The sequence below is a fragment of the Phascolarctos cinereus genome, unplaced genomic scaffold (genome assembly GCF_003287225.1).
Source record: "Phascolarctos cinereus isolate Bilbo 61053 unplaced genomic scaffold, phaCin_HiC Scaffold_2;HRSCAF=192, whole genome shotgun sequence".
NCBI lineage: Eukaryota > Metazoa > Chordata > Mammalia > Diprotodontia > Phascolarctidae > Phascolarctos > Phascolarctos cinereus.
The window spans coordinates 213,834,999-213,850,680 of record NW_027555625.1 but is presented as its reverse complement, the minus strand read 5'-3'; the positions used below and the strand labels follow the sequence as shown (position 1 = coordinate 213,850,680).

General features: G+C 35.0%; 1 protein-coding gene across 8 annotated transcripts in view; it reads left to right on the top strand.

Moving 5' to 3' along the window:
* Positions 1-15,682, top strand: part of BIRC6 (baculoviral IAP repeat containing 6) — a 307,740-nt gene that overhangs the window by 204,530 nt on the left and 87,528 nt on the right. For all 8 annotated transcript variants that reach the window (XR_002321676.2, XM_020972336.2, XM_020972335.2 and 5 more), the window contains one exon: positions 806-974. Coding sequence is in view for 7 of the 8 variants with exons in the window: in XM_020972336.2 (XP_020827995.1) it covers positions 806-974 (169 nt within the window). In the remaining variant the exon portion in view is untranslated. The remainder of the gene's footprint in view (positions 1-805; positions 975-15,682) is intronic.

Here is a 15,682-nt window from a genome sequence, read left to right as displayed (position 1 = left end):
TGACCATTGTCTCATAACTTTAAAAACTACTCCAAGCATCAATTTCCTTCCCCCCACCTGCTGGTTGGCAGGAAGAGATGCCACAGAATGTAGCACATAGTACCTGTCATCCTTACTATATATACATCATTCTTATTGTTGAATCTGAGATTTTTTTTTACCTTTTGCATTTCTCTTGATTTCTGTGTCCCACAAACTCTAAAACTGGTTTGAAACAGGCTAATTTGAGTAACCTTTCTAGGTTTGAAAGCCAGCTCACCATAGAGTGAGTTGAAGAAGGTAAAGTGGAGAAAGAAAAGAGAGGAAATCATTAGTTTTCCCATTGCCTTCCTTTGGGATCTTATGTTCTGTGGTCCTAAACTTTTTGAACAGGATGGAAATACTTGACGCCATCCAGCTTTGACTTACAGGATTTTTCTTTCTATCAGTCTTTGTAATTGTTTTTAATTTTATCTGATACTGATAATAACAATAACATCTGAGATTATTAGCTTTATAATATTATTTATTGTTCTCTATAAGACATTTTTTCTGCTGAAAAGAGTGTTTTTTTGTGATTCATAGCTAAAAACTTCTGCTTAAATTAAAACAAAGGAATAATATTTTGTTTCTTGTACTATAAATAAATATTTGTAACTGTTAGTTTAATTATACAACAGGAGATAAAGTAGCTCCCTATGGCACTTTTCTTCCAATAAATAAAATAACTACTAGTAACCAGTAAATTAATCTTTTGGATAAAGCCAGTGACTTCTTTCTAGGCAGCTAAAAACATTTATTTATGTCAGTGATTTTTCATTTTCAGGTTCTTGCAAGTTATATAAATCCTGCAGGCAGCTCAACAAATGGGGAACCACAGTCTGCTCCTGAGGGTAGAGGACAGAACAGTAATGCCCTTCCATCTGTTCTTCTAGAGCTACTTAGTCAGTCCTGCCTCATCCCAGCAATGTCCTCCTATCTCCGAAATGATTCCGGTAACTCTTCTAGATCATATTGTAATTAATCTACTGAACATGCCTTTGTGGGAAAACAATTTAACTTGTTATTATAAGGTTAGTTTAAATTAAGAAGTTTAGTTATAATAAAATTTTAGGCTACATACAGTAGCTTTTCCTGCCAATTTGATAGATTTACTTTTTATTTGTTGAAAATGCTTTGATTCTGGGCTATTGGATAACATTCTTCAAAATTATGTCAATTGCAAGAGATAAATTGTATTTGTTCTTAGTTTTTGTTAGTTCTTGGCATTCTTTTACAAAATCCACACAAAGTGGATTTCTTTAGAAATTCTTTCTATAAGTGAATAATGTAGGGAAGTTAGAGTTCTAATAGTAATCTTGCATTTTATTTTTTATTAAATGTCAAAGAGAAAACGTTTGAAATTATTTACCTGATCTAATTAACTCCTTAGCTGATTTTTTAAAACAATATTATTTCATTTTGCTAAATATCTTATATGCTTACTTGATATGTTAAGGTTATCCTCCAGGAACATAAACATGCCAGGAAAAGTACTTTTTTTTTTTTTATAAGGCAGTTGGGGTTAAGTGACTTGCCCAGTGTCACACAGCTAGTTTCACGTGTTTGATCTGAGGCCATATTTGAACTCAGGTCCTCCTGGCTTCAGGGCCGGTGTTGTATCTACTGCGCCACCTAGCTGCCCCCAGAAAAAGCACTTTTGAAAGCATATTACCATAACCAGAAGTATGTGAACTGATTATTTAATCTTTTAAACTTTTCCTTTCTTCCCTGGTTTTTTGCATTTTATTTGTGTCATTCTAATTAGAGTAGCATAAGATTAGCAAACAGTAATGAAATATTGGTACAAAGTAAAGAAAGTAAAACAGCTTATTTTGTTAAATAATCAGCAGTTATACATTAGCATCAGAAAAATTCAGTGGAAAGAAAAGTTGATTTTTTTTTAAAAAAGTACTGAACTGAAGGTTAGCAGCTGTTTGTATATTTTATTCATGCTGTCATTTCCCCTGTTATTACAGAGTTTGTTGTAATCATGTGTTGCACTCCCCCTATTTCCTTCCACCCCAGAAACCCAAGTCTTACAACTGGTCTTCCTTTTCATAACTTTCCTACATCATACACTTTTAAAAAGTGTTATATTGTTGCTGTTAAGTATTTGGATTCATTTCCTGTCTTCCTCCCATCTAGATTTCTGTGAAATATTGCGTCGATTTTACTTTTTACTGGTTTCTCCTTTCCATATTCTATTACATTCGTATTGGAAGAATAAATAGGTGGAAATGTACAAACCTGTGTACTACACTTTCACATTTCTTAAGAGAAACCAAGTGATGAGTGTCTTATGTAGCTTAGCATTGGGATTTTTTTTCTCTTAATGTTGAGAAACATTACTTCTTTATTTTCTTTTCTCTTTATTCAATTTGAGAAGCTGGTGAGCTATTTGAGGTTAACAGTGGGTGATAATATTCAATTTTCATTCATTTCAACAAGCATATTTCATCCACAAGTCTCATTAAATTACGTTTATATATATATATATATATATATATATGTTATACATATATACATCAGAAAAGAAAGTAACAGCACTTCTGTTACAATTGTCAGATCCAAATAGCTTAAGTGTTGTTAGAAAAAAAAATGCAAATACTTTGGATATATTGACCAGGAATTGCATAGGGCATAGATAGTCATTAGAAAGCAAGTGTTAAACACCTACTGTGTGCCAGTCACTGTGCTAAGTGCTGAGAATGCAAAGAGAGGCAAAGACTAGTCCTTGCCCTCAAGGACCTCACACTATAATGGGGTACTCAACATACAAACAGCTATATACAAACAAGCTATATAAAGGACAAATAAGAAATCTTCAACAGAGGAGGCACTGAAATTAATAGAGATTGAGAAAGACATACTGTAGAAGGTAAAATTGTAATTGGCTAGAGGGAAGCCAAGGAAGCTGGAGGCATTGATGAAGAGGGATAGCATTCCAGGCATGGGGACAGCCAGTGGAAATGCCTAGAGTGAAACAGTAAGGAGGCTAAGTTCACTGGATTAAAGAGTGAGTGGGTGGGACTGAAGTGTAAGAAGGCTGAGAGACAGAGAGAAATAGACAGCGAGAGAGTGAGTGTGTGTGTGTGTGTGTGTGTGTGTGTGTGTGTGTGTGTGTGTGTGAGAGAGAGAGAGAGAGAGAGAGAGGGTTGTTATGAAGGGCTTTCATCACGAAGCAGATGATTTGGATTTGATCTTGGAGGTGGACATTTTTGAATATGAGGGTGACATTGTTTTGACCCTGCACTTTAGTAAAATCACTTTGGTGGTTGAGTGGAGGATGGACTGGAGTGGGGAGAGACTTGTGACCAAAGAACTGTTGTATGCATGAGTAGATGAAGGCCTCCATCAGGGTGGTGGTAATATCTGAGGAGAAAAAGGTGGATATTTGAGAAATGATGTAAAGTTAAAATTGACAGACCTTGGCAACAGATTGGATACAGAACATGAGACATAGTGAGCAGTCAAGAACAGTACTTAAGCCTTGACAGCATAAACTTGCTATATTTTCATTTTCTCCATCATTTGAAGTATTTAAATTTTCATTTATTAGTAAGACAAATGGCTTAGAAAAAGGTTTTTTTCTTCATGATAATTAATTTCTAAATAGGTAAGCAGATATAAGAAATAAATTTTCCCACCTATTATATTAACATGTGACCTTTTGCTCTTTATTGCTCATTTGGTCTTAAAATCAGATCAGAACACTTGTTTCAGAATTGGATATATTGTGTTCTGTCAGCACAACCCAACTAAGAAATTTGCTTTACATGTATAATTCTCAGGTTTTGTTATGATTATTTGAAAAATTGAACTACTAATTTTTAGATTGTATGTGATAAAATCTTCAGTTCATATTTCATAGTTGTTGTATTCTTACACTAGGGCAAGGAAATGAGAAATGCTGCCCATAATGACATACTCTTTACCTAAAACATTTCACGTTATTTGTTCAGTTTGATGTGAGTGAATTTGGAACTGGCCCATTCATTCAACAATGCCTCTTGCACATAAGTTCTGGGAATTTTTCCAGTGTATATACATTTTAAATGGAAATTCATTCAATTTGTTTTGAAATCTCTCAGGATCAAATTACTGTACTAAAATTATCTCATTTCTATTTAAAAATATTAGGTCTGGTAACTGAGTGATAAATTGTGATTCTGAAGTAGTCTTACAAATGCTTTTTGAATTACCCTGAAAATATTTTGATACTTAGGTTAAAAACTATTTTGTCTGTAAACCTATTTGGGAATGTTCGTGGTGGTATAATAATTTCATCCAGAAGTTAAACCAATGTAAATTAAGTTCTAAAACAAAGTGAACACCGGCTGCTGCATAGAGGGCAAGTAAACTAACCTACCTATAGCAATAAGGTGCCTTGGGGGAAAAACAGGAGGCAGATTGTGCCAGGCGAGTTGACCACTAGCAGCTTTCCTTAGAAATAAGTCAAGAAGTATTTATCAAGTGCTTATTTTGTGCCAGGTACCATACTAAGAAAACTGTGGAGTTAGTTCAAGACCCTGAGCCCACGAACTCTAATAATAGCAATGCTGCCCTCACCACTGACTCTACTTCAGCGACACCTGTCAAGATACAACGTAGCAGCAAGGGCAGCTAGGTGGTGCAGTGGATAGAGCACCAGCCCTGGAGTCAGGAGGACCTGAGTTCAAATCCAGCCTCAGACACATGATACTCACTAGTCATGTGACCCTAGGCAAGTCTCTAGCAACGGCTTCTGCAGGTGCTGTAGCCACTGCCTCTTTAGCAACTACAGCTACTGAATTCCCAAAAAAGAAATTCTTCCCACCAAAGTCCTTGGCATTGTCAAATGTTTCACTATCAGAAAACAGAGTCCTTAAGGATGATGGACAGGTATGAGCAGTATCATCTCGTAAAGCAGAGAGAGACCGGTTAGGATAAAAACAGTCAAAAGAAAGCTTTGAAAAACAACCAGCTAAGCAGAGTCATCCAAGGACATTGAAGGATAAAAACCAAAAGGAAAAATGGAAGTGATATGCAAAAACTGTTATAACAAATTTTTTCCACCAAGGCTTGTGGAACTATTGTACTTAGATCCTAGGCTCCCAGTCTCTTAGGTGCTTACAAAGATTTTTGCTAACAAGAACAACTATAAGAAAGACATTTTGGGACCGACTGACCAGATAGCTAAGGGAGGGGAAGTTACCAAAAACATGGAAAGTAGCTCAAACTTACGATATCACAAAAAAAAAAATTTATTTATATATATATACACATATAAAAGAAATATAAATATATATGTATATTTTAAAGAAAATGACTGAGAGAACATCAATAACTACTGACATCTGTACCTTCTTTCACATCTATGCAAAGTTTATGTGGGCTTTGTCTTAATATTCACATTGAAGGCATCCATAGTGAGGGCATTAGTAAGGAATAAGCTTTTGCAAGCCAGATTCAGCTGTGGATACTTCTTTACCATTTTATAACTAATGGGTTTGGTTATTTGCTGATTATGAAAAAGAATTTGATTCAGTATAACAAAATGCCATCTTCCAAATTCTTTTACAGCAAGTTATGTCCCTTCTGTGCACCAGGATTATTCAGTGTTCCTTGGAAGATGTAACATCAGTAATAATAGACTCCCTGGAGATCCAGATCAAGGATAGATTACCTGTGGTTGCTCATGTCCTCCACAAAATCCAGTTTACTGTTCACATTTTTCTGATTATAAGAAAACCTCAAGGCAGGGGTGGGGAACCTGCCCCCAAGGCCTTACGGATCCTTTTGAATAGTGGGGGCAGTCTTCTGGAGGAAGCAAGATGGGAATATGTTCAGTCCTACATTTAGAGGAGTTGGCCTTGGTAAGTAAGAAAGACCTGTCTTCATGTGAAGGAGGAGATAGTAGCTGAAAGGTGATTTGAAATAAGGAAAGAAGAGGGAGCTCTTGGCAAATGGCCTCAACTTTGTTTAGTAAAATATGAGATGTGGTTCTCAGCTGAGAGAGTGAGAGGAGTGGGAGCCACAGGAGGCCTGAGGAGGGCTTTAAAGTTTTGGAAGAACAGCAGCAGTGAGTAAAATATCAGTTCATAGGGGTAAAAGCATTGCCTTGCAGCTGTGTGAGGGCCCAATTGAAGTTATGTAATATAACCTTGAATTCTCCTGAGGCATAGTTTGCTTTTGCTAAAGCAGAAAGCTGCATCTAAGTTCATCTAGCCTTCTTGGTTTCTTTAAAATTAGCAAAAGATGTTTCCTGGCTTTTCAGAAAAGAAGAGAATAACAAGCAGATCCCACAAGACAATGAGGGACAGTTAAGAGTGGTACCTCTCAAAATTCAGATTACCTTGTGACATTTCAGCCAGGAACAGGGATACCTGTTAACTGACTCATTCTCAGGATCTCTCTATTTTTTTTTTTCATACTTTATAAAAATTTCTTAGCACCAAGGTATCATTCTAATGCTACTAAACATGTTTCTTTGAGTATTAACCCAGGTCACAGCAAGTACAAAAACTGGGTAATTTCCTGTGCCTCACACACAGGGAACTAAATTCTATACTGTAGAAAGCTGTCTCCAAATTCCAGTTCACGCTGAGTAACTGGGAATGATTCTGTGGTGTGCTTCACCAAGGTATCAAGAGGGTTCTCTTATTAGGTTACCTTCCTTCCACTTTGTTTATGTATCCTGTATATACACTTACTTAGAATGTTGTCTGCGCCATTAGAATATAATCTTCTCAAAGACCAAGACTGTTTTTACTGCCTGGAATTATTCATGTAATTGTTTTTTTACATTTTAAGACTTCAGTAGTTGGACTGTGTTAGCCCTTGCTTTCACTACATCAGTGCTGTGCATCCTTTTCCAATCGTATAGTTCATTTGTGATGTCTTTCATAGGCTTTCTTATATATGAATTACCTTTAGTAATTTGTTACAGCTTATTTAAACCTGTCATGCTCTGTGTGTCAGGGGTTCTTCATCTGAGGTCTATAGATCTCCCATTCCAAAAAAGGGCCTATGAATAGATTTCAAGGTAGGTCCTTGAACTTGTATCATTCATCTTGTAATATATCTTTATTTTCACTAACCTTTAACTGAAATTTAGCATTCTCTTGATTTGTTTTAAAACTTTTTTCTAAGAGATTCACCAGAATGCCAAAGGAGTTCATCACACACACACACACACACACACACACACACACACACCACACACCACACACGGTTGTGAAATCCTACTTATGGTTTAGCACAATTTTGATTCTTCAAAAAACATCGTATTCTATGATTTGCAACCGTGTAGCATCACCACAGGGAGATTGTTGTTGTTGACAAAGATGGAGTTACTGTAAGCCTTGTGCTATTTCCCATGTGCTTTCCTGCTATTTGCTTTGACGTGAGTTCATGGTCTTTTTGGAGTGCCTGTCTAAAATCTGTCTGCAATTGATTAACAGAGTGGGCTTCCCATAAAGTTTTATGTCATAATTTCAGCAATATATGTGCATCATAAACTTCCCTTTTTTTCCTATTTGGATTTCCAATCTTTACGTCTTTTTAGTTAATCTGGACCTCAGTGAATAGATCTGTTATTATGGAACTTGAAACCAACTGCAAAATGTCGTCCACAAACTGAGAATCTCTTTTCCTTTTGGAATTTGTGCAGATCAACTGTCTAGAGAGTATGAATACCTTTAGTGAACCTATCTCCATCTTTTTGAAATTCATAAGCAGAAGATCATTCATCAATATTTTCAGTAATTATATCTCTCAAGGCATCTTGTAGATTAATAGTCATGGGATCCTTGATAGAGGGAAGCCCATAAAACTACACCACTCTTTTGAGGCATCCTAACACAGTAGATCTTATATTTTCAACTTTTTACAATTTCTTATGTGACAGCAGATACAGTCTCTTATAGAAAATCTTTTTAGCTGTCTACCTATTCTCTTCTCATGTTTTCAAAACAAGAATTTTAGGGTGAGAAAGTAGGAGTGGGTAGGTATTTATTCTTGTCAGCTTCCTGGTTTGTACAGTGTAATGTTTCTGTAATTTGGAGATCTTTACCTCTTTCAGACATTTTAAGAATTAATCTTTCATTGCTTTAAAAAAAATTGTCATCTACTGCTTGAATTTATTCTTTGTATACTTGGTATGGTTTCTCTTTTTTTCTGTGGTTTACCTGCTATTTCCAGTATCTCATCTGGTTAATCAGTGACTGAAATCGTAGTTTCCAAATGTGGAAGTTCTACTTTTGTCCACTTAGTACAAAACACATTAGCCTGCTTGTTCTTTCTCATACAAAATATTCCACTTTCCATTTCTGTGCTTTTGCTATCTGGAGTACTTTTTTTTTTCTCTCTCTCATTGTTGCATTTTAGAATTTCTAGCCTCCTTCAAAATTCTATTAAATGCTGCCTCCTACATTACTGCTTTCCTTAATTCTCCCCACTGTAATCCCCACTGCCATTTGCTTTATATTACTTTGCATAAATTTTGAATTCAATTAGCTGTGCACATGTAGTTTTCCTTGATAGAATGTAATTCCTTGGGGTTTAGGGACAGTTTCATTTTTTCTTGTATCCCAATTACCTATAATACTTCCTACAACATGGTAGTCCCTTAATAAATAAATGCAATTTTGTTGATTGGTCATTTATAAAAAGGCTAACACACAGTCTGTTGTTCATTTGTTGGTTGCCCTCTTTCTAATTTTATCTGCGTGCCCCCCCCCCCCTTTTTGGCTTTTTGGTAAGGCAGTTGGGGTTAAGTGACTTGCCTTGGGTCACACAGCTAGTAAGTGTCAAGTGTCTGAGGCCAGATATGAACTCAGGTCCTCTAGACTCCAAGGCCTGGTTGCCTGACAAAAGGATCCACTGGAGAAGGAAATGGCAAACCACTTAGTTTCATTGCCACAAAAACTCCATTGGTCCACGGGGTCATGAAGAGTCAGACAATGACAGCAACAACCACAAAATAAAAAATGTTGAGAAAACAGAATTATTCCAAATACTTTAATTTTTAAACTTTTAATAAATTGTTTTAATTGCTCTAATTATAGTGAATCTAAATTAGTTCTTGGGTTTGTTTTTTGCTTTTCACATTAATGAAATTATCTAATTGTACATTCCTTTTTATTAAACTCTTGGCATAAATTTACATACATCGATATGTATGTGTTTGATAATTTTAGAATTAGAAAGTGCTATTAGGTATTATCCTATCCAACCCCTTCATTTTATTTTTTGTTTTGTTCTATTGATTATTTTTAATCAGCTTCCTTGTTTTACAAATGAAAACTGAAACATGAGTTTAATTTTCTTTGTAATTTATCCAGGTGACATCAAATCATATGGTCAGGAATAATTATTATAACTTGCTTCATAAAGCTATTAAAGAAATGGCACTGTGTTATTTGAAATAAAAATCAACTGATCACAAAATGTTCACACATTTTGTAGGAAAAATATCTACAGCTAAATCCCTTAGAACTTTTTACATATGCAGCTAATAAGTATTTGTCTTTTTAGCAAATAACTTTTGTCACTTCCAAACTTTAGTGAGCACCGTATTCTTAGGATATATTATCCAGAAAATGTCAAGCTGTACATAAGCTGGCTTCTGCTAGAAAGTTCTTTTACCTCTCTTTTGTTTACAAGAGGAATAAATATGTTGTGGAAGCAGTTGTACAATTCTAAGTCCTCATAATGGAACTCCTCTGTCCATTAGCAGCGATTCTTCTGAGCCGCCTTTCCAGGCTTGTCCTAATAAATGCCTCAAAAGCAATGCCATCAAAATCTTGTTAATGTTGCCAGTATTGATTTCTTGTCTTAAGAATGCATTCTCATCCACATCCTAGAAGGTAGGAGCATGTGTTTGTTCATTTGCTGTATATATTGCTGAGATTAACATATTTTGTAATAAAGACAGATATTTAAGGCTGACTATAGCACTTCCTACTTCTATGTTTTCCCTTTTCTTGTACATTTTCCCAGGCATACACAAAATCCATAGTCAAAAGATTGCTCCCTTTTTCTTAAATGTATGACTACTTTTAGCATATACAACTTGGCAAATATATGTAACTGATATTAGAACCATTCTTGGACTGATATGATTTTAATGATGGAAATAACTAAATAAAAGGCATTACCATCTGCTTTGTTGCTGAGTCCAAAAGACTACAGGACCTTTGCATCTCTCTTACAACTGAAACCTACAAGATTTGTTGTCTCTGCTGTTAGAATGCGAGCTCCTTGAGAACAGGGACTATCTTACTTCTCTGTTTGTATCCCTAGTGCTTAGCCCAGCACTTTGCTCACAGAAAGCTCTTAGTAAATGCTTCATTCATTCATTCTTTAATTTTTATTTATGTAGAGCATATCTGAAAAACATGCACACAACTTTATTCTGACACTAAGTCTCTGTATGTTGTCAGTGCAGCAAAAATCATAAATTGGACAATATACTTTCTTCACCCATGGTATTCTTTCCTATATATGTCATTTTGAGTAATAAAGGGAATTATGTTAGCGGTTTTGCAGTGTTTTGGTTCTTCGTTCAATCACTGGCCAACATATTGGTATTGGTCACTGCAGCTTTCTGGAAAAGACGTGCTGTATCAATTCCACAATCCATGTCTCAGGAAGACAGAGATGGGGGAGGAGAGTCAGGTATAAGGGTTGGGAGGATGATTTAAAATAAACATTTACCATATCAATGTATTTTTTTAATTAAAAAAAAAGAATCATTCTTGGTTTAAAAAAAAAGAAAATAATGAATATTATTATTCATTTTTAATTTTTAAAACATTTCTCCCTGTTCTTACTATTTCATTGATATCTGATTTCATCTGTGCAAGTTCCTCCTTGACTGTTACAGCTAGTGATTCCTGTATGACTTAATTGATCTTTGAGAATGGCCAGAAAGAATGCTGCCCAGTCTGGTCAGCAGCTTCTCTCATTGTAGGTACGCTGGTCCACAGGTAACATTCTGTCAGTTACAAGACTGTACTTAAAAGTTTTTCTTTGAATTTCACATTCCACTTGCTTTGTTTTTAAAGAACCCAGATTTAGCTACATACCATGATAAAGCATCAAAGCAAATCTTGGTATATGTTGCTCAGAAAGAAAGAAAAACGTGCATCCTGCTGAGAAGCTTGAATCTGTCGTGAGTTTTAGGATGATAAATTGAAGACATGGAAGAACCAAGAAAGGTTTTTTGGGTTTTGTTTGTTTATGGATAGAAGAGACCTGAGAATGTTTATAGGAAGTAGGTAAATCACAAGTGTAGAGAGAGAAAGAGAGATACTGAAGTTGACAGAAGGAATGATCAAAGTGTCGAGTTCCTAGAGTAGTTGTCCAGGGCACATGTGGAGATCAATTAGTTTAGGCAAGGCCGAGTCTTCTTCATCCTCTGAGACTAGAGCAAAAGACATTGTTTAGTGACTTCAAGTGCTCCCCTAGCAAAAGACAGTCCTTTCCCTCAAGGATTTCACAATCTTTGTACAAACAAGCTATATACACAATAAATATCAACAGAGTGAAGGCATTAGATTAGTAAGACATTAGGAAAAATTTGGAACTCAAAATCTTATAAAAGTAGATGTTGAAAACTAAAAATAAATAAAAAGGAAAAAAGAAATTTAAAAAAAAGATTAGGAAAGTCTTCCAGTAGAAGTTGAGGTTTTAGCTAGGACCAGAACAAAGGGAAAGTAGGAGGCAGAGCTGAGAAGAGAGAGCATTCCAGGCATGGAGGGCAGGCATGTAAAATGCCAAGAGCCAAGAGATTGCAGTGCCTTGTTTGTGGAACAGCAAGGAGGCTGTTTTTACTGGATCTCTGGGTGGGGTGGTGGTAGTAAGGTATAAGAAAATTGGAAGGGTGGGGTGGGGAAGGGTCTAAGTTGTGAAGAACTTTGAATTGCAGAGAATTTTGTGTCTGATCCTGGAGGTGATAGGAAGTCACTTGAAGCTTATTGAGGAGGGAGTATGGTAACATGGCTGGACCTGCCTCTGGGGAATATCAGTTTGGTGGCTGAATGGAGAATGGACTGGAGACTTGAGGCAGGCAGAACAACCAGCAGGCATGTGGAGATGAGGAAATGTTGTTCCAGGATAGTGGCATTATCAAAGGAGAGAAGAGAACATGGTCGAGAAATGTTGCAAGGGTGAAATTGATAGGACAGGCCTGGGTATAAGACTTGAGAAGAGGGGATGAGAAATAGTGAGGAGTTTGAGGTGTGTGAGCTTGTGGGACTTGGAGAAAAGTGTTGCCCTTGACAGTAATAAGGGACTGTTTTATGTACATGGATCCCAGTCCCAGTTTTTACATGATTTCCATTGACACATCGCTTAATTTCCAACTGGCCATCTTCACTTAGATATCTTTTTTTTTTTAATATAAATTTATTTATTTTTAGTTTTCAATATTCACTTCCACAAGTTTTTGAGTTCCAAATTTCTCACCCCTCCCCCCACCCCAAGATGGCATGCATTCTGAATACCCCTTCCCTGTTCTGCCTTCTCTTCTATCTCTCCCCCCTCCCTTCTCTTATCCCCTTCCCCTTCTATTTTCCTGTAGAGCAGGATAGACTTCTGTACCCCATTTCCTGTATTTCTTATTTCCCAGTTGCATGTGAAAACATTTTTTTTAAAACATGTATTTTTAAAACTTTGAGTTCCAAATTTTCTCCCTTCCTCCCTCCCCACCCGCCCTCATTGAAAAGGCAAGCAACTCAATATAGGTTGTACATGTGCAGTTATGCAAAACACTTCCTTAGTAGACATGTTGCTTCACTTAGATATCTTAAAGGCCCCTCATATTGAGTAAGTCTTAAAGCCTCATTTTCCCCTAACTTCATTTTTGTTAATGGTGCCATCATCCCAATCACCCAAGTTCAAAATTGATTTTAGTTTGTTGAATCAAAAGAAACATTATGCTTCAGGAATCAAATAGTGCATTCCAAAGCCATATATCATTTAAGCTTTTAAATGTTTTGAATAACCCATTTTGAATTATGTTTTGCTAATTACCCATCAATTAAATGGATAATCAAAAGTTGACCGTATTTTTTTTAAACATTGAAATGCCAGTGTACATTTTTAGTTTCATAATCAAGTACATATTTGGATCAATTGCTGTGTTACTTTTTGGGGTGATGTAAAGGTGTATAGAATTGTGACTTTATTCTTGTAGTGAACTCCTAGTGTGAGAACTTTGTTCACCGATACAAATCCACAACTATTTTGGTTTTTAAAGCCTTAGAAAGTTGTCTGTGACTCTGAAAGCTTAAGTGACCTGCTTGTGTTCACGTAGCTAGTATGTGTCAAAGACATAATTTAAAACCATGGTCTTCCTGACTCAGGACTGATCACACCACACAACACCGCACCACACATCTCCTATATAAACTGTCGTTTCCTAATATAGATTTTAAAAGTGTTTTTAGACATCACAAAGACAAAAGAGAAGATTTATAGCAAGTTGATATAAAGACAGAGGCAAACATGAACTAATTAACATAAACTTAGAACTAAGACAACAGAATCTAGAGGCTATCAATATTATGTAAATCTAATATTTCAAATAGAATTATACTTAGTGGCTAATTATATTGGTTGAAGGATGGTTTTTTTTTTAGAAATAGTTACAAATTCTCATTAATTCACAGAGTTACTAAGCCATTTTATGACTTGACAAAATAAATCAAATTATGTTACAATGAAGTCTTAAATAAGACGTATCTAAAATTTGTATTACATTTGAATTTAGTTGTAATCATAGTGTAGATTTTATTGTCCCTGGTATTATGACTTGAACTTTTGAAGTGGGCAGTTCAACTTAACTCTTTAGCTATTTTTGTGACCCCTTAATAAAAATATTATTTTGTGTATTTCATAGATATAATTGTTATGGTAACAGTAAAATTTCCAGTTAGTGTACATAAATATTACATTAAGATATTTTAATATAAGTTTGCTGAAAATTCTGTTAAATTTGCAAATGCATTTAATGCCATTTAAATAAAATAATCTGAACTGTGACCTAATAAAATCCTAGTTCAGATTAGTTATAATGCTGTTATAATGTTATATTTTGATACTTAGTTTAGTGGAGTTCCAAAGTGAGCTTGCTTTATACTTACTGCTTATAGCAAGTTGTTTTTTTTTATTAGGTATAAAAAGTAATTTAAGTTTTGATATTGACATTTGATACAGAAAAAAACAAATGAAAGAATCAAACTTCATTACCTACTTTTTACTCATCTGTGCCTAATCTGCTTATTTTACTCATCACTATATGCCAGAATTTGAAGTATTAAACCCAAAGTAATTAAATCATTTTTATGAGTTCAGAGATATATTCAAATATTTTAGCAATCAGTGCCTAGTGCTAATCTGGAGTTGTAGACCTCTGTAATGCAATGTCACTGTAGTTTAAGATAAAAAAGATAAATAAAAACAGTTCTCTAAATTCATTATTCCCAGTGATAATTAGAATAGTGTGGCTTAAAATGAACATTTGGCTAAAATGCATTTCCATATCCAGTATAGTCCTTATTTTGATGCTTGATTGAGATGGACAAACACAAAAGGAAAAATAATTTCACTGAACATTATTTGAACTGTCTTAAAATGTAAGGTTTTATTTAGTGACTAGGGTACCAAAAATATAAAACCTTTTTCTCCTCATGTTTCTTGGAGATGAGGCTTAATTGATCATTTGGCTTTCTTTGAAAATATTTATATGAGTATGAATATACACAAGCATGTGCACACAAATAATCCTTTGTGCAAAGTGAAAGAAATTTCATTATGAAATAAATTATAATTAAACTTTTGAAATAGTGATGGCATAATAACAAGCATTGAATCAATACCCTGCCGAATCTAATGATAAAATAATAATTCTTCCTACTGGTCAGTAAGGGTTGACACTGACTTTTTTGAATAAAGTTCACCCTTGAATCCCTGCCAAGAAATCTTAATCTTTTGACATCCATGACATCCATAAGGTCTAACATTTCCTGCCAATTTCTGGTCTGCCTGCTGTAGCCAAGATTCTGAGGATTTAGGATTGAATTAGCAGAGAAGTCCTAAAACCGAAATTGCTAATTGGCGTTTGGCTTAAGGTTGTATTCAAGGACAAGGAAAGGAAGGGCATAAAAAGTGTTTTTAAAATAACTGCATTTGAACAGAAGTCGTTACCTAAAGATAGTCTTTACCATTCTCATATACAACAGAATAACTAGAGAAATCCTATTTGTTAAATTTTTTTTTCCTCAGTAAAACTTGAGTATCAAAATTCTTATGTGTTAACTGGGCAAATCCTTTTAAGATGATATTTAAGATGATGATTCTAGGTGAAAAATCCTACTTGTAAAATATGTGCTTTGTGAATAATATTCCATTTCTGTTGTTTATTGGATATAGTGACTGAAGATGATATAATTTTTCCTTCATAGCAGGGCAGTTTTAATTTTAATTTCATACATCAGAGATTGAGCTACATTTTGACTGTGATTAGCCCAATGAACAAAATCTGGTACTGAGTGTGCTAATTTATTAAGATTTTCGCTTAACTCTCATCTATAAGAATCCAGATTTCAGAGAATTATAAATAAAGGGTTAATTACCTAAAGTGAGAGTGAGGTGTGTAATTAATGAATTTATGCAA